Genomic DNA, 18592 nt, shown 5'->3' with positions numbered 1-18592 from the left:
TTTCACCTTTTTTTGTGTGCCGAGGACAGAGGGCAGCGCGGTGCGTTTGCGGAACAGAAGAGACGATGCGCAAACACTCTTTCACCAAAAACAGCGATGTTTTGAGCCTCATTAATGTCTAACTTCCGAAATAATGCTTCGCTGGAATTCTGTCCGTATACGTGTTTACGTGAGGTATTATATTTACAATCGTCTAAATATCGGTGTTTACACAATATAAATCATAAAGCCTAAAAAAATAAACAATTAATTGAATAAAAACAATGCTTCCGAACTAATAATCGAACTTACGCCAAATGATCTGAATATCTTATTTTACCAAAAGCATTAAGGTTTAACTAAATTGCCGGAAATACAGTCAAAATGCTTCTTTTTTTTCATTAACAAAAATACATCAATAAAGCAAACCTCATTAAATGCAAAAAAAAAGAAAAAGAAAAAAAAAAGTCCTAAGCAATATTTTGTAAAATACCCGCTAACAATAAATTATTCACTCCTATTTCCCTGTAATTGTCTAGCTACTGTACGCTAGATGGCAGCCCGATCCAGACATTATAAGCCTGTAAAGCCTGTAGTGAAGCGCGAGCTTCAGTATTCATGCACAAAAAAAGCCGGTTTGCTTTGCCATTACAGCAGGAACTTCCGCCCTTATTGGATCAATAAAAACAACACCGGTAAACAATAACATTCAGAATCACCTTTTAAGAGTCAAAACATTAGGCTTCGCCCTCTGTGTCTAAGCTATCGACCTTTTATTCCCTCTCTCCGTCATGATATCGCATCCCATTATATAGACGCCGCTATTACAGTGGCCAAACTGGCAGCAGCTCGCGCGCATCCCGGTACTTTTACTTCGTCTTTTGCGCCGTTCATTGAGAACTGCACGCGACGAATGTGTGCATTTTATTGCTGATCATTTTGTTGATCGGTGTGATTTGGATTACTTGGTGATGGAATCATTAAAGGCGGTGAAATGTTTGCTGCATGTATAACCGTTGACATATCGGGGATCAGCCAATGTTCGTAGCCTAATTAAGACTACAGCTTTGAACAAAGCGTCCCAAAACTTTCAGGGGTTCGACTCGAGCCCCTTTCACCCCCGCGCCACTATTTATTTCACATGCGTTCTGCTCGCCCTTAGCTTTTCACCCGGTCTAACCGGGGTTTCTTCCTCTTTAGCGACAATAGACGGTCCGTTCTAATCGGGTTTCAAAGTAAATAGCGGCGCAGGGGCGAGCGCAATGGAAATCGCGCTTGTCAGACTCCCCCCGTCCCTCCCACCCCCCTCTCTCGCTCTCTCTCTCTCTCTCTCACTCACTCACTGTGCCCCCCCCCCCCCCCTCCCTCCCTCCCCCCCCCCACACCCACCCAGTCGTAGGTAGCAAGGAGCGAGGACTCTAACCAATGGAGTGAAGGAGGCTTGGCTAACCTTAGCCTCCCATTTTCTCTCTCCCCCCTCCATGCAGGGTTCTGACCAGTCAGTCGCCTTTGATTATCAGTTGCCAGCAGCCCCTCTCTTGGCTCCTTGACACGAGCACCATATAAGGCGCAGCGATCTCCATAGAAACGTGTCAGTTTCAATAGTAGTGTCAAAGTTCACTATATACAGACATTCGCGCAGATCTCCGTTTCGGAAACGCTGCTCCACTGGTCCTCCCGTTAAAACGCATTCATTTTTGCTGGGGTCTCCTGCTTCTTGCATATTCTATTAGTTGTTTTTTTTCTCTCTCTCTCTCTCTTTATCCTCGCTCCGTTCCGACTGGAGAGGTGAAACTGCAATAGGCTCTCGGGCGACGTTGTTTTTCTGCTGGACCAGATGAGCTTTATTCATGAACATAGATAGAGAATTTCGCTCTTCAGTGTTTCCTTCTCTCCAACCACGAAGACGGAGAAAGGAGCGGAGAAGGGAAAAAAGAAGGGAATTTATTTCGCATCGCACTTTGGATCTCGGAGCCACCAGCGAGTTTTTTACATTTTTTATTTCGCCGTCAATGTGAAGAATATTTATTAAGATATTTTAAGAAAAAAAAAACTGATTTCCGTTACGTCTGGCTTCGCTTTCTCTACGCGACCGGGGCTCCCGAATGGCTGACTGCGAGCTACCTTGGAACTGGCCTCCCGACAACTGCATATCCTAATCGGGTGCCTTGTTCTGCGACTCTTCGCATGCTGTTTTGAATGCATCGATTGTTTTAGGTTTTTTGCTGTTTTTTCTTCTTCGTCTTCTTCGTCTTCTTCTTGTTCTTTTTCTTCCTATGAGATTGACCGCTCCGGCTTGACTTCCGCGCTGCCGTTTCCGTCCGCGATTCTCCCCTTTGCAAGCTCCGACGTCCGAGCGACCGGTTCGCTTGAAAGCACTTTTCGGGCCCGAGATATGGCAATGGTAGTTAGCGTCTGGCGCGATCCGCAGGAAGACGTGGCCGGAGGAGCGGCGAGCGGCCCGAACCCCGCAGCGCAGCCGGCGAGGGAGCAGCAGCAGGCGGCGTCAGCGGCACCGCACACCCCGCAGACACCCAGCCAGCCGGGAGCGCCGTCCACCCCAGGCACGGCCGGAGACAAGAGCAGCCAGAACTCAGGCCAGAGCCAGCAGCACATCGAGTGCGTGGTTTGCGGAGACAAATCGAGCGGCAAGCACTATGGCCAGTTCACCTGCGAGGGATGCAAAAGTTTCTTCAAGCGGAGTGTCCGGAGGAACTTAACGTATACGTGCCGTGCCAACAGGAACTGTCCTATTGACCAGCACCATCGCAATCAGTGCCAATACTGTCGGCTCAAGAAGTGCTTAAAAGTGGGCATGCGGCGGGAAGGTGAATATATATATTTCTTAATGCAGCACACTACTACACTAATATTCCATTCATCAGACAGTCTTATAGAAGCGTGTTAGCTAGAGAACAGATTGCACGCAGAACACAAGAAAGCGGAATTTTTTAGATATATATTTTTATTGTCTGCTAAAGAGTGTCAGAAGAACCAAGACACACATCCATCACGCATGAACACCAGAATAGGCATGCTACAAACAGAAAGCATTTTGTTTACTCAGTGTAATATCACGCAGCTTAGCCCATAGGCTAGATGCCTCCATTTCAAGTCAGTCAATTACACGAGATGTAAGTGCTATTCCTTAAGTCTTCGTGTGTGTGTGTGTGTGTGTGTGTGTGTGTGTGTGTGTGTGTGTGTGTGTGTGTTATAGTAGAAGTGAGCATGGTGTAGTAATTGTATATATACACGATTTTATAGAGGCCTAACTCATGTGCATAGAGAACGCGGGTTTGTATTATTACTGAAGGAAGTTGTAGTGTGTGTGTGTGTGTGTGTGTGTGTGTGTGTTTAGAGGCCTGTCCCAGTCTCAAGCATATGAACAAAGCGGGATCAACTTGTGCTGAACGTCTTTGTACTGTACAACTAACTGTACTATTTTTGTCCGATTTAGTCTACTTTCTCGCTAATGGTAGATTAGGCGAATTTAATCTGAATTTCTTTCAACTGGGGAACATAATAGGTTATTTGTCCTCGGTCTATTAGCTAAGCTAATTCGGACAGTTTATCTAACACATCAAATGTATTGTTATAATTCCACAATGTATATTTCTTTTGCTTATATTTATTTTTAATAGTGTATAGAGATGTCGAGGCTATAGCAGGGCTGCAGAGCAGGCTTATATTAGTGCGGAATAAGGCATGAGCAGTGCTTTTAAAAAGCTATGTGTAAATCATCAAGGCTAACAATCAGTCATATAAATATCGCATTAAATATCAGTTGGTCGCCGTGTTTTGCGTTCGTGTGTGTGTGTGTGTGTGTGTGTGTGTGTGTGTGTGTGTGTGTGTGTGTGTGTGTGTGTGTGTGTGTGTGTGTATGCTTGTGTGTGTGGGAGTTCATGTATGGCTTTATGCAGGGACCTAAATGAAAAATCAACATTAATATTTACAATCGTAGCTGAAGCTATATTTGAGTCTATGAGGACTCCAACCCGCAGATTATAAGTATAAATAAAAAACTTAGTATTTTTTAAATAAACTAATGCTGCAGTAAATACACTCCAGAACACTTACCATATGCCAGTTGTAAATACAGATGATTCAGAGGTAGGCCACTATTTTTGTTATTATATATATTTATTTTAATAAACAAGATTCCACACAAATGATGTTTCTCAGTTCTGGATGCACATTTCCTCTCTCTCTCTCTCTTTTCGTCAGCGGTTCAGCGAGGAAGGATGCCTCCAACCCAGCCGAACCCAGGCCAGTACGCGCTCACCAACGGGGACCCTCTGAACGGCCACTGTTACCTCTCCGGATACATCTCGCTACTGCTGCGTGCCGAGCCTTACCCCACGTCCCGGTACGGCAGCCAGTGCATGCAGCCCAATAATATCATGGGGATCGAGAACATCTGCGAGTTGGCGGCTCGCCTCCTCTTCAGTGCCGTGGAATGGGCGAGGAACATCCCTTTCTTTCCCGACCTGCAGATCACCGACCAGGTGTCACTTCTCAGACTCACATGGAGCGAGTTGTTCGTGCTAAACGCGGCGCAGTGCTCCATGCCGCTACACGTGGCGCCGTTGCTCGCCGCCGCCGGCCTGCACGCGTCGCCCATGTCCGCCGACCGCGTCGTGGCCTTCATGGATCACATTCGCATCTTCCAGGAGCAGGTCGAGAAGCTCAAGGCCCTGCACGTCGACTCGGCCGAGTATAGCTGCATCAAAGCCATCGTGCTCTTCACGTCAGGTGAGTGATGAGGCCTGCATACTCGAAGGGCAGAGCGAGGGGTAGAGAGGGGTTGTGCTGGACAAAACAAGGCCTACGAGGACATGTAGGTGTGCATGAAGGCGCTCGTGCTGGCTTGAGGTTTTGAGAGCAGTTTGTATTTAGTAGATAAATCAGAGTGAGCGCGCGCACGCACGCGGTACAGCCTGCACTGGAAAATAATTCTAAGTCTTTCTAATTGTAATAATTTTAAATAGCAGGCTATAGTAAAGGGAAAGGATTTTGCAGGCGGATTAGGATTAGGTACATAATATATAACGGCACCCATGCGATCGTAAAGCATAATTCTAAAAACAATAATCTGGGCTATTCGTGATATAGTAATTTACAAATGTTTATTTTCATTCGTGACTTTGCATAAAAGCACACGCATTAATACATTTGGACGCTTTTTGAAGCAGCTTGTAATTTTTCTGTATATCGATTGCTTATTCAGGACGATGTAGGCGAATTGTTTGCGTTCTCACTGTTCAGAAATTCACATTAAGACACGTCCATATTTATTTATTTTTTTAAATGGAAAAAGGCGTAAAAATCATAGCCTGCATGAACAAAAACAGTGCCAGTTTCAAAATTCACCATCACTAGACGCAAACTGTGGTTAGTTTTATGCAAAACAATCGACCTACATTCCTTTTATGGTTATAAAATTACCTCTAAAATTAAAATAAAATATTTTGCCTAATATAATTTTTAAAATGTAGCCTAACTGAGGCAATCATTTTTAAATGGTAATGTTTTTTTTTTTTTTTAAACAAAAAAAAAAAGGAAACAAAATAGGCTGCTAATAATTAATGAAATAATTAACTGTTGTCTTGATGTATTATGCGTGCTTTATAATTGTAGATTTTGATTTGGGTCACAGAATCGAGCATTGAACGTTAAATGGTGTATTTATTATTGCATAAAATGTAACGATAAACACCAAGTAAGAAGCTCGAGTCGTTTGTTTTTCCTTTAGCAAAACATGTTTTGACTGCCGGCCAGAGCGGGCACACAGAGGAAATATTTCATTCTGTGCATTTAGCCAAACTGTCGCTTAGTGTCATTGACATACAGTAAAAATGTTCCTCTCATTGGGCACCAGTATTATTTCTCGTGTCATCGCGTTTATATATATATATATATATATATATATATATATATATATATATATATATATATATATATATATATATATATATATATATATACACACATATATATATATGTGTAATATATATGTGTGTAATATATGTATATATATTACGAATGACGTTAAGTTTTTCAGTTTTGATAGGCCCCGGCTCTTAGGGCATTGTGTAGCCTAACATAATTTCCAATAGCAGGCAGTGTTACTGGTGCTTCCTTTTTTCTTTTTTTTTCTTTTTTTTTTCTTTAATTGATTTGTTTGTTTGTTTGTTTGTTTGTTTAGCGTTGGGTTTTCAACCATGATTTATATAGGCCTATATAGAAGGTATACTGTTAAATCTGTGCTCAACTTTAGTCTCCCTAGTAATGACGTCAGCCTGAATCTTAGTTACCATTAGTTACCATTCTGGCACAGTATTGCTCTTTATGTGGTCCAAGACTTTGTGCCTGGATCGTGCAACAAATGTGCACAGTATAAAAAAGGATAAACTGGGTCGAGATGGAGTGTATCTCTATTTATCTTAGCTTAAACTCGAACCTAAGAAAACAACACGAGTTAATACTTCAAGTCGGTTTGTGAAAGGTAACCTAATGTCCCCCTGGTCTGTTATAATCCACAATTTAGACTAAGAAAGATAATGAAATGCACATCTATTAAGTGTTCATTCCGAATTGTAGTATTTTCTCCAGGGGAGAAAGTGTCATGTGTTCTGCAGTAGGGTCTGGGTGTGTGTGGAGTCTTCCTGAGTTCAAACCATAAATTATAAACAAATGCGCTCTTACTTACACTTAAGTCTTTCGATTAATTGCACACTGTAGACCCGCAGTCATGATATTTGTTCAGGCTGCCTGAGCCTGAGGTTTCATTAATCAGAGATTTTAGCCTGAACTTCCCAGTTCAAAAGTGTAAAAGGTCATAGTACTGAACCGAAGTCCAGTGTAATTAGGATCAATCTCAGTAATGCTGTAGGTGGCATGCCATGTCTGTACAGTACAATACTTAGCTACATTTACTAATCAAAAGCATGCAAAATCTCTTTTGTTCAGCCGCCATATTGTCATTCTACGTACAAATTGGGCTTGTTGGATTGTGTACATTATGTCGGTCGCTGCTTAACTGAATTTAGCAGGTCATGTAGTGTTTATTTATATTTTATATATATAATGAAAGCACAAGGCTAAATGACTAAGGCAGATACAGCTACCGGATATGGATGTTTCTGGACAAGAAATATATTTGTTTTCGTGTTATGAGTTTTAACAGTTTTTACATGAATGTGACTGTCTAGTCGACTAAAACCATTGTAATAAATTTGTCTTCAGCGAGTTCGCCTTTGCCTGCTCCCCCATCCACAGCAGAGCACAAGCAAATAGGAAATAAATGACTCTACAGCATCTGGAAAGTAATTAGCTCGTAATTTCAGTTATTACCAATGCCCGTGTCTTTCAAAAATATGTGGCTAAGATATTTCCATAATTTTATACAAAACATGGCCGCCTGCTTCCATGTTCTCCATTAGGCCGTAAAATCCAGCTTTAACACTGACACATTGATAAAGATACACAAGGCTTTGTTTGGTTTGATTTAAGAGTGTGGGATCTTCTGTAGTGTTCAGGCAACTCTTGGGGAATTGCGCAGCCGTGTTGTTTATTTACATGACACACACACTCATGATGCATGATGGGGCTTGCGTTGTTGGGTTGGGGTTTCTTTTGTCAATAACAGCGCCGATGCTAAATAATAACCCAATCTCTCTTCTCTCTTCTTTTCTTATTTTTATGTTGTTTCGTGCGCTCAGACGCTTGCGGCCTGTCGGATGCGGCCCACATTGAGAGTCTGCAGGAGAAGTCTCAGTGCGCTCTGGAGGAGTATGTGAGGAGCCAGTACCCGAACCAGCCGAGTCGCTTCGGCAAGCTGCTCCTGCGACTTCCCTCACTGCGTACCGTATCTTCATCCGTCATCGAGCAGCTGTTCTTCGTTCGCTTGGTAGGTAAAACTCCAATTGAAACCCTCATCAGGGATATGTTGCTATCCGGGAGCAGCTTCAACTGGCCCTACATGTCCATTCAATGATCCCAGCGAGCGTGCGAAACAATAAAAACAAAAAAAAACAACAAAAAAAAAAACAAAAAAAGCGAGAGACTAAAGGACCAAAACTCTACAACCCTCCTTTCAAGAAGACTATATCTATATCTATATATATATTAGAGGACCTCGTTTCTGATCACATTGGAAGACTTTCTTTTTTTTGTGTTGGACCGAAATGGAATACTACGTAATGTACAAAGATAAAAGCCCTGGACTTAACTCCTATGTAAATCCATCGTCATCGTCAAGAACACTCTCCATTTTTGTAAAATACTAGTCTTTATTTTCCTTTTTTTTTGTAAGAAAAGAAGAAAAATCAAAAACAAAATACGTACAGATAAATTGAAGAACATCATATGCGCAGTAAAAATGAATCAAAACCTAGCGGGAAAGTAACGTTCCCAAGCAATTATAAGAAATGTCCTGTGTCTGTGTATCTCTGTTTTGTATTTTTTCTGGTTCTAAACCAGTATTTTTCTGTGATTCTCTACTAATGATTTTGATATAACATTTTGCTTCTTATACTGAGTGCGATATATGTTGTTGAAGCTATGTTCTCCAAGAATTAAAATTGAAGTGACAATTTAAAACATAAAAAAAAATAAAGAAAATTTTAGACAAATAAGAAACAGTCTAATCGCTATGACAATATCACTGATGGTTGAACTCCCCCCCCCACCCCACCTCACCCTGCCCCCCGCCCCCAATTGATGCTCTATGGACATGCAACTGCGGCAAACCTGACCTCATGGACAATTGAAGGAGAGGACGCCTTGGTCGTGTGTGTGAGTGCGTGTGTTGAGTCAATCATCAGTCAAAGAGGAAAGACATGGAAAATTAAAAGCACTTTTAATATATCATTTTCAAAAATACATTTTGTTTGTTTTGTCTTGATATTTTCGTTGTTTCTTTTTTTATTGGTTGTTGCTTCCATTTTGCTCAATCCATGATATGTTTGTGCAGAAGGGTCGCTTGATGAAGTTGTGTGATGGTGACTATACTATTAAAAAAAAAGAAATAGGCAACCATGGCTCTCTCCGAGCAGATTTCATGTGGTTCATGTTATTTAGATGTCACGTTGATGGCGGGTTTCCGGTGTGTTGCTTCATTATAATAATAATTATTATTATTATTATTATTATTATTACATTACAAAATTCTCCATATTAGACTTTCCCTTTACTAAAGAACACGATACACACATATGTGCCTAATTACACCACAAGACATGAAGCATTTTTTTGTAATACTTTGGAATAATTGCCCCAGCTGCAACTTTGTAACGAGGGTTTTGTCCATTTTTATTAGATGAATGAGACTTGTTACAAATGCAGCCGCACAATTATACATGGGGTCCATTTTCTATTCTGTGCAGATTTTTGCTTGGTTTTTCAGCTTTACATTAGCTTGAGACACCACTGTCTGTGTGTGTGTGTGTGTGTGTGTGTGTGTGTGTGTGTGTGTGTGTGTGTGTGTGTGTGTGTGTGTGTGTGCAGAATACGAGTTGTGTGACGTCGTTGCCGACTGGTTCAAAGATCTATGCCTGCTTCAGCACATTAATGTTTAATATTTTTCCCAGACTGGATTGAAGGATTGCTTAAAATCGAGAGAGAGAGAGAGAGAGAGAGAGAGAGAGAGAGAGAGAGAAATAAAAGCCTTCCATAGAAATAAAGAGACCAGGCCTGCCTGTCACGGCAGATGAGAAAGAGAAAAATCTCCCCCAAAACCACATACTAATGTTATTTTGTTGTAGGGCTACGGATGTTTCAGTTATGCGTGATCAATCTGGGAAATGTACACTGCTGCGTGTAAACCGGTCGATAGGAACACTAAATGTGATGTATTGTACAAAGACGGTGAGAAATTCGTGTTCAGACTCATATCACTGAGCAAGACTATAGGAGAGAAACCTGCTTGTTTTTCACGACGGTCCCTCGCACATTCGCACACATCTGCACTCCAGTTATCAAGTTTTTGGCTTTAAATGATGCGTGGTTTTTTTTTTTTCTCCTGCAGGCCTGAAAAGTATTAATGGATTTGTCTGGTGTGGCTTTAGGAGATGAACTTTTGTGGTCTTATGTTTGGTTCTCAGCTGCATTCTACTGAATGATGGGTTTCCCTAAGAAAAAAGAATAAAGTGTGTTTTTGTTCACGCACTAATTATGAATCCAGACTGTTTTCCGTGAGAACCTGCCAACCACCGTTGACCACTGCGGTTTTTCATGCATCTCACCGATTGGCTTAAAGCTCCTCATAGACTATTTGTGGTGCAGAGTTCAAGTGAAAAAGGGCGCAAAGTTTGGGGTTTTATTTCTCTTTTCGAACCTTGGCAAAGATGTGGGCAATGGTGCTGATTGATTTCGGAGCATGTGTTGGATTTTTTAGAAGAGCTTTTGTAATTTTGTCTCAAATGCGTTCCTACTGAATGGTGAATCATGCCGTCTTACTTTTGTCGCAGGACACTTAGACAAATACCATTTTATTAAACGAAGCTTGGACCATGTAGGTTATTTTGGTCCCATGTGAACATCTATTGCAAAGAGGCTGAATTGAAACTGTGCTAAGACCACGTATAGAGCCCAGACGTTTTTTTGATTGATTACCCCAAAGGACCCGAGACAATAGCTCTTTGACTGCTTTTGCTCTTCAATGTTTCTCAAGTTGAGGGTTTTTGAATTCAAAATAGTCGCCGAGTCGCTATCAGGAACGAGAGCAGAAACACACGGGAGCTTTTGTATGAACAAAAAACAGCATGTAAATTGCCCGTGTTTAGAATTATTCATCCAAAGCATCCTACACGCGTTTTCTGATTTGCCCATCGTCATATTGCTTGAATGATATCGGTTCGTGGTTCCATGTAGAAGATCCAACTCAGAGTAAATATGTTAGGGAATGCAAGTGTGGCATTGTTTGATTGCTGTGAACTAGCTATGCATAATGTCTCAAATATACTATTGAGCAAAAGATTGAGCAGAAACCTGCATTCTAAAGCAAATCGTATTCTTTCAGATTTGTTAGCATCTATGCTATATATAAAGCAACAGCTATGAACTGTATTCGTCTTATAGGCCTGTGTAACTATCTAACAATGCTAGACTTATTCATAAAGGATGTATTACATAGGCTACATTTATCAGAAGAATGAGGTTCGTTTGATTATTAACATTTTGGATGTTTGTGTTAAACCTTAATTGTTGTTATTATTAAAGTATTATTATTATTATTATTATTATTATTATTATTATTATTATTATTATTATTATTATTATTATTATTTATTAATCTGCCATCGATTTTACCTCATAAATTTGTCCAGTGAAAGAACAAGGTACACAGTTGTTCCCGTAGAAAACAAATGGGTTCTCTGGGATAAGTGCGTCATTAATATTAGCTTATTTGTGCTTGGCTGAGTGGATATTTATCTGATACTTTCTGGTTGTTTGGTTATAGTTTACAGGGTTTGATGTGTCTAGCTTTTAGGTAAAAATGTATGCTATGAAAAGGCTCTTAAAGGTTTGACGTGAAACGTTTTCAAGCTACTGTTATTCAAAACGTTAAACTACTTCAGTCAGACACTTTAAAGTTAACAACGCTATGTAATTGCAAATAAAGGGTCTAAGATTTATTTATCCATCATTTACTATATCTATCTGTCTATCTGTCTATCTATCTATCTATCTATCTATCTATCTATAGCATTTACTGTATATGACTACATTAAATACACTGTGGAAAAAAATGTTCATACGATATCATACATATGTCTTTATGTATTCTACCACACCAGAGATTACATGCAGTGGACCTGAGATGACACTGCATTGCACTCAAAGGTTCCTCAAAGGGTTCTTTGTAATAGTTAAAGGTTTTTAGCTTCTTTAAAAGGTTATAGTTGAAAGCCTGTTCTGTTATAAGAATAATTTACTCTTGGGTTCTACATAGAACTTTTGACGGTTCCCCCAAAGGACAACCAAAATAACATTAAGGGTTCTAGATTTGACCTCCCCACCCACCCCACCCCACCAAGAGTGTACTATTAATATTTCTGCCTAAATCCATGTCCAAAGAACTCCCCAGTAAGCTCTAAGTCATGGATCACATCCAACACAACAGGATATAAAATGTCCCCAGTTGTGAATGTAACATAAGGGTGTGTGAGTGTGTGTGTGTGTGTGTGTGTGTGTGTGTGGTCGGGTCTGCATGGTGTGAGGGAAGCAGGCGAGAAAGCACAGATCGCTGTGTAAGCGATCCCTTTGTGTTGATTTAGGAAGACGTTTGCTGTATATAACGTTCAAGGCTGATAATATCATTGCCTGGCCAGATAAATAAAGCAGTGTCCAAAGCATCGGGTCAGCTATCGATCCCTTCTGCCAGCTGAGAGAAAGGGAATGAGACGACACGGACGAGGAGAAGGAGGTGGTGGTGGTAGTGGAGGAGAAAGAGCAGAAGGAGGGGGGCTTCTCTTATTAGCATTCCATACCCATGGACCACCAGTGACAACTGAAAGAGATATCTAACTCAACACCCTGCATTTTCTTTTCTAGTGTTAGCCATCATTTCAGCGAACACATGTAGGCAGCTTCTTAATGGGACTCACTCTTCACATGTTAACAGATCAGCAATGTATTTAGGCAATATCGACAAGCAGTGTCAGATCATGTTAATACATATCGACATGGTGTTATTGCAAATACACTATTTATAGCAATTATCCTGTTAGACTTTGGCCCAAAAAACAAAATATGTCGATTGAATTGGGGGAGGAAAATAGATTCAGTTTTTGTAAAATGAAAAAGGGGGGGGGGGGGGGGTGGACAACAAAGAAAAGTTCAACTTATGCGTGAGTAAAACGAGTAGGCAGTTTTAATCACATCATCATTTTTATTTTTAAAATTAGCACAGCCGAAAGTAGCTACAAACACTTGTTGTAAAAAAATAAATATGCACATTAGTATTTAGTATTTAAAATAATATCCACTCCACTGAATCAGTAAAGAAATGCCACAGATTTGAGAAGTTTTTCTTGGTACTCGTGACAATTTGTACTTTGGGAATATACAACTAAAATCTTGTCCAACACTGACAGCTGTTTATCACTTAGTGAGTTCTTTCCAAGTTTTTTTTTTCTCCTCCCACCCTCAGACCCGTCTCTGTCTTGCTTTGTTGGTTTAAATTATGCACGTCTCTCCGGAATGCCAGTCACGAGTCCAAACTTTGCGTCCAACCTCCCACATGAAATGATCCCCCCTTAAAGGGGGCTCAATATGTCTCAATCTGCACTTCACTTCAGTCAAACCATTTGGGTATATAAGGACAGGCTCCAGAAAAGCATTAATTAGAGAACGACTCCTCGGACGTGGACAACACTCTTCCCAACGAGCACTACCAGAAACTGGACAAGAAGGACACACGAAGCGTTACTCGGAGCTCCTTTGGAGAAAGTAAGAAATTTGTTTTCATTTGTCCCTCTTAAACGTGCGCGTGTGTGACCAGGGACTTTTTTTTGTGCGCGCGTGCGCGCGCCTGTAGTGAATCTGCGCGCTCCCGTGTTTGGGTATAATAGAGGAGAACAGAGAGAGAGAGAGAGAGAGAGAGAGAGAGAAGGGGGAGGGAGCTAGAGTTAAAAAAAAAAAAAAAAAAAAACACACTAAGAGAGCAGAGGATGTGTCCGTGTGTGTATGACTAGAGCTGTCATTAACAACAAATTAATCAGCACGTAACATTTAAAGTCGAGAGGGACAGTTTTCCCGGTTTGTCTCCGCGCTTATGGAGAAATAAATTACGGCCAGGAAGGGGGGGGGGTGTTTGGGGTGGATCGGAAAGCAAAGTTTGGTCTGAAAGCGTGCAACAAGATATAACAGAGTCGAGGAAATGCGGGATTTAAGCAAAATATCTTCAGACTTTCTGCTTATGTACTTACAATTGAAGAATTCAGTGACTCGGTATCAGTTAGAAATGAAAATGTGAATGATGATATCGTTCATCTTAATAGGATCCTACAAATCTTCTACGCTATAGTATTCCTAGAGTGTGAGACATACCTGTTGCTAAGCTCCACACAAATAATAGGCTGCTCTGACCAGCTATTCTCCAGTCTTTATTCCCTGATAAACACGGTGACGTCAGATTATCGTGAAATCTCCCAAACAAAGCTCATGTAATTACTGTGTTAATTCACTCAAGCAAATATGTTTCCACGGGCCATTATGAGCACACTTTCCGATCCGCCCATCACACACAGACAGAATCTAATCCTGCTCTTACATACCTGCTAACGCCCCGGATTTTCAGATATGTTTACTGGCTATTTTTATAATATACACCAGATGGTTTGTACCGGTGCAACCGCAGCCAGCAAGTTTCTCAATTTACTCAGCAGCACTTTGTTGCAATTACACTTCATGCTGGGACCAAATGTAACAGTGACCTATTTTCCATACATTATATTTTCATTGGCCATCATATAGACAATCCAGCAGCATGTTCAACCGCGCTATTAATAAGTTACACAGACCTTATGAATTTGCTGTGAAGTTGGGAAACATACATAAACTAAATATATTCTATTCTATTCTATTCTATTCTATTCTATTCTATTATATTATATTATATTATATACAATTTATAAATATGACATTTCTTTATATCAATATATAATTTGGATACTTAATAGTTTAGTTGAGATTTCACATAAACCCCAAACGTAGGATATATTTTAGGGTTTTTTTTGTGTGTGTGTGTGTGTGTGTGTTTGTTTGTTTTGTTTTTATTTATTTTAATTGCATTTATTTGTTTTACGTATTTTACGTAGGCCTGGGTATTACACATCCAGTAAGCCACAGATGTGACCGTTTGCTTGACAGGCTTAGTGAATTATGTCGTTCTTAATATCGCTCTAATTTAGTTTTTATTTGACTAATTTCTCAGCACGGCTTCTATTTTCTTTGATAATAAATGACCGAAGCGTTTTTGTCGAGGGAGATTTTTCATCCCCACCATATTGAGCGGCTCTTGACAGAGGTATTATGTCCCTTGCACTGGTGCTGGTCTCTGATCCCGCGCCTTTCGGCCCTTTATCCCGCCTGTCTTGCCTATAGTCGTCGCAATTTGTGCGTTTGATAAATACGCACACGCACACGCGCGCGCCCGCGTTCCTCTACTGAACACGTGCGCGGCGGCCACACGTAAACTGCTCCCGTACTGAGATCCAGCGGTGAGGGCTTAACCAATGCCAAAACCCGGCCTATACCGTGTACATTATAAACTCTCTGTCATTAATGTAGACGTTAGATATTACTGCAGTGTGCTTATTTTTATACATTTTACGGCTCGGGTAAATATAGGCTAATTCAGTCATATAACTAAATTATGCTTTACCTAAATTATTCAACGCAAACCCGAGCACATGAAATGTTTATCTAAGTGCAGCTGAAGTGCAGCTCTGTCACACTTCTTTCTGCCATGCATAGGAATCATTTTAACAGTAAAAATGGCCTTCCAATGCCTCAGCTCTCAAATCTGCCATGTGTGTAACCGCAAAACCAGCTTGCTGGAGGATATGCATGTGTGCTCCAAAAGATGGGGGTCGCTAGGAGCTGAGGAGAGAGAGCGAGAGAGAGAGAGAGAGAGAGAGAGAGAGAGAGAGAGAGAGAGAGAGAGAGAGAGAGAGAGAGAATGAAGGTTGGGGGTTTAAGGGAGGGGTTTCGGGGAATGGCCTTTCTTTCAGAATGACCTGGCCCCTCTCTTCAAAGGCAAGGCAGAAACTAACGGTCTTAATCTGAGCGAGAAAATTGTCTTCCTTCTATTAGGACCGGGGACATGTGTGTTCTTTCTCTGCTGCTCGTCCAGCTTCTGTTTTGCTCGTCATTAAAATGCAGGAGGCTCCCACACGGTCAGCACACGCACCAAATATTTCATCTGCACTACACACATCTTTGGGTGGGATTATGGCTGAAACACACACACACACACACACACACACACACACACACACACACACACACACACACACCTGCACATTATTCTTAACAGAATAGAGACTGGCCTACTACTGGACAGAGTAGACGGAGAGTCAGGGGTGGACTGATGGTTTTGGGGTTGTTGTTTTTTGTTTGTTTGTTTTTTCTTGTGTGTGTGGTTTGTTTTTTTTTTGTTTTTATTTTTGGTTTTTTTGGGTTTTTTTGGTGGCAAAACCGAGAGAGAAAAAAAGAATGGATCACAAAGTTCGCTATAATTCATCTACACCCCGACACATCATCTCTCTTCCCACCACTGTGTGGTAAGAGCGAAAGACCCAGCTGTAGTCTTCATCACATCACGCCTCATCTCATTTTTGCACTGTACTGTAGCCTAGGCAATCAGAAACAGGTACACCCACCATAAACGATTTGCACTAGATGCATCCACGCGTGGTCTTTATATACAAGATTATAGCATTCTGAAGGAGTAGTAAATGAATGAAAACCGCCCTTACACAACAAACGCACCTCAATATAGTCACCATTTGGATAAATAGATACATAGCTGCAACATGGTATTCAACATATCCGAAAACACGCTATCGAAGGAAAGCTAAATGGCATCGTGAGTTCGTCACTGAAAATGTGGAAATGCTGAAATGTTGTATGCGACCTGTCAAAGGGCTCACTGGCCGAGCTCCGACCAATCCGCATATGGAGCGCTCAACCATCTACTGCTATATATAGGACAAAAGCACACAAAGCCACGGAGGACTGTTTCAGTCTTTACACGCTAGCTTTTACTTTCCCAATCAAATCATTAATAGTTAAAACCGTCACCAAGACGAATCATTATCATCAGGATCATTTATATGAATATTAGTCATTTAAATATTTAGGCTTTATTGTGACCCAAGCACTTACATAAAATTGACTATAAGGTGTATAATATACAAGTATGTTTTTGTTTTGTTTTGTTTTGTTTTGTTTTTTGTTTTGTTTTTTTTTAAATAATGATACTCTGATATACTTTACTGATCATCCAAAGTATGCAAGTATGCTCTCGGATTTGTTATGCAGGTCACTGTTTCCAAATCTTGTTCAGACTCCTTATACGGCCATTAATTAATTAATAGAATTATAAAGTTATGTGTAAAAAATAAATAAATCAATAAATAAATAAAGTCTGTAATAAATGTCAATTATATGACGCTCTTTGCGGTAAGATATAACGCAAACTCAGGAATTCATTTTATTTTACAGGTTTATTGTAACACAAGTGTTGGACATTTAGAATAAAAAAAAAAACTTACCGTATAGCAAATTCCCTCTTTTCTGACGTGTATAATAAATTGAATTGAGATGAGACATTTCTTTGTAATATTTCATGCGTGAGAATTATTTTCATCCACATACAAGCATCCAATCACTTACACGACTTCCAGCAATATTAATGTTATTTATTATTCATAGCAATAGTGTAAAAATGCATCAAAATGTCATTTGCTCTACTTATTATTATTATTATTATTATTATTATTTATTATTATTATTATTATTATTATTATTATTATTATTATTATTATTATTATTATTATTATTATCCCTCTTTGGAACCTGCATAATTCTGATAGTCTACATGAAACAGTGGACTAGACTACTATGGAATTATAGTATATATTTTTTGTTTATTTATAACTATTTTCTTCTTCTGTTTCGACTTATTATTATTATTATTATTATTATTATTATTATTATTAATTACTACTACTACTACTACTAATATAATGATCATCATAAACAACAACAACAACAACAACAACAATAATAATACTAATACTACTACTACTAATAAAAAAAACTTTGTATACACTTGACTGAGGTATGGCATGTACGGTTGTTGCTTGGTGTTATATCCGCACATGCGCATGATCGTATGAAATATTACTGCATGTGGGTTGTACAGTACATTTGTTCACATGTAAGTTTCTTTTCTTTTTCTCCTTCATATTTTAATCAATCAATCCTGTTGTAGGTTTTTTATTATTTAAGAAGTAATTAATGCATGACCACTGTCAGAAGACGGTATATATATTGCTCAGTAAAGGTACAGTAAGGTTTTGCGGTATTTGGGGAATTCTGGGAGTTTGCGGTGGCTGCGCAGGCTCGGATTCAGTGGTGGGGGCTGCGCGAGATGTTTGTTTCCGCCTTTGTTTGCTAGATGGCGCTCTGTGTTCTGGGACCCTCTGAAAGAGGAATAAACAGCTCCTGCTTCATTTACTGTCCCTTCGCCTTTATACCTCGCGCCCTCAACGTTTTTCCTTTTATTGTGCTTTTTACTTTTTTTTTTAATTTCTTAATTATATTTTGCTTAAATAGTACCAACTATGCGTTAAATGATAGCGCCAAATATTTTCATTAATTATGTTTCATATTTAATAATGCATTTCTGTTTAATTACAAATAAAAAATAACATGATATGTATTGCGTTGAAAACAACATATTATTCTGGGTCTGTTACTTAAGAAGACTTAGGAATTCATTATTTATTTTCATTTATGTTAACGAATTAAGTTTATAATATATATATACACTGATATCTTCTAATAGAGTGATTTTGCAAAATAATAATTATTATTATTA

The 18592-nt window shown here is 39.7% G+C and overlaps 1 protein-coding gene across 1 annotated transcript; it reads left to right on the top strand.

Moving 5' to 3' along the window:
- Window positions 1–1482: 1482 nt before the first annotated feature.
- Window positions 1483–9015, top strand: nr2f1a (nuclear receptor subfamily 2, group F, member 1a). Its single transcript, XM_017451787.3, has 3 exons — window positions 1483–2807; window positions 4204–4731; window positions 7701–9015. The coding sequence occupies exons 1-3, from the start codon at window positions 2375–2377 to the stop codon at window positions 7973–7975; spliced, it is 1236 nt and encodes a 411-aa protein (XP_017307276.1). The 5' UTR covers window positions 1483–2374; the 3' UTR covers window positions 7976–9015.
- Window positions 9016–18592: the final 9577 nt, after the last annotated feature.

This window comes from Ictalurus punctatus, chromosome 22 (genome assembly GCF_001660625.3).
Source record: "Ictalurus punctatus breed USDA103 chromosome 22, Coco_2.0, whole genome shotgun sequence".
Taxonomy (NCBI): Eukaryota; Metazoa; Chordata; class Actinopteri; order Siluriformes; family Ictaluridae; genus Ictalurus; species Ictalurus punctatus.
This window is presented reverse-complemented; position numbering and strand designations above follow the sequence as displayed.

What these genes read in the sequence shown, in the direction of transcription:
- nr2f1a (XM_017451787.3), top strand. Translation starts at nt 2,375, where the DNA reads ATGGCAATGGTAGTTAGCGTCTGGCGCGATCCGCAGGAAGACGTGGCC. An exon ending in AGTGGGCATGCGGCGGGAAG is followed by an intron (nt 2,808 to 4,203) that starts GTGAATATATAT and finishes TCTTTTCGTCAG; the next exon opens with CGGTTCAGCGAGGAAGGATG. An exon ending in CATCGTGCTCTTCACGTCAG is followed by an intron (nt 4,732 to 7,700) that starts GTGAGTGATGAG and finishes TCGTGCGCTCAG; the next exon opens with ACGCTTGCGGCCTGTCGGAT.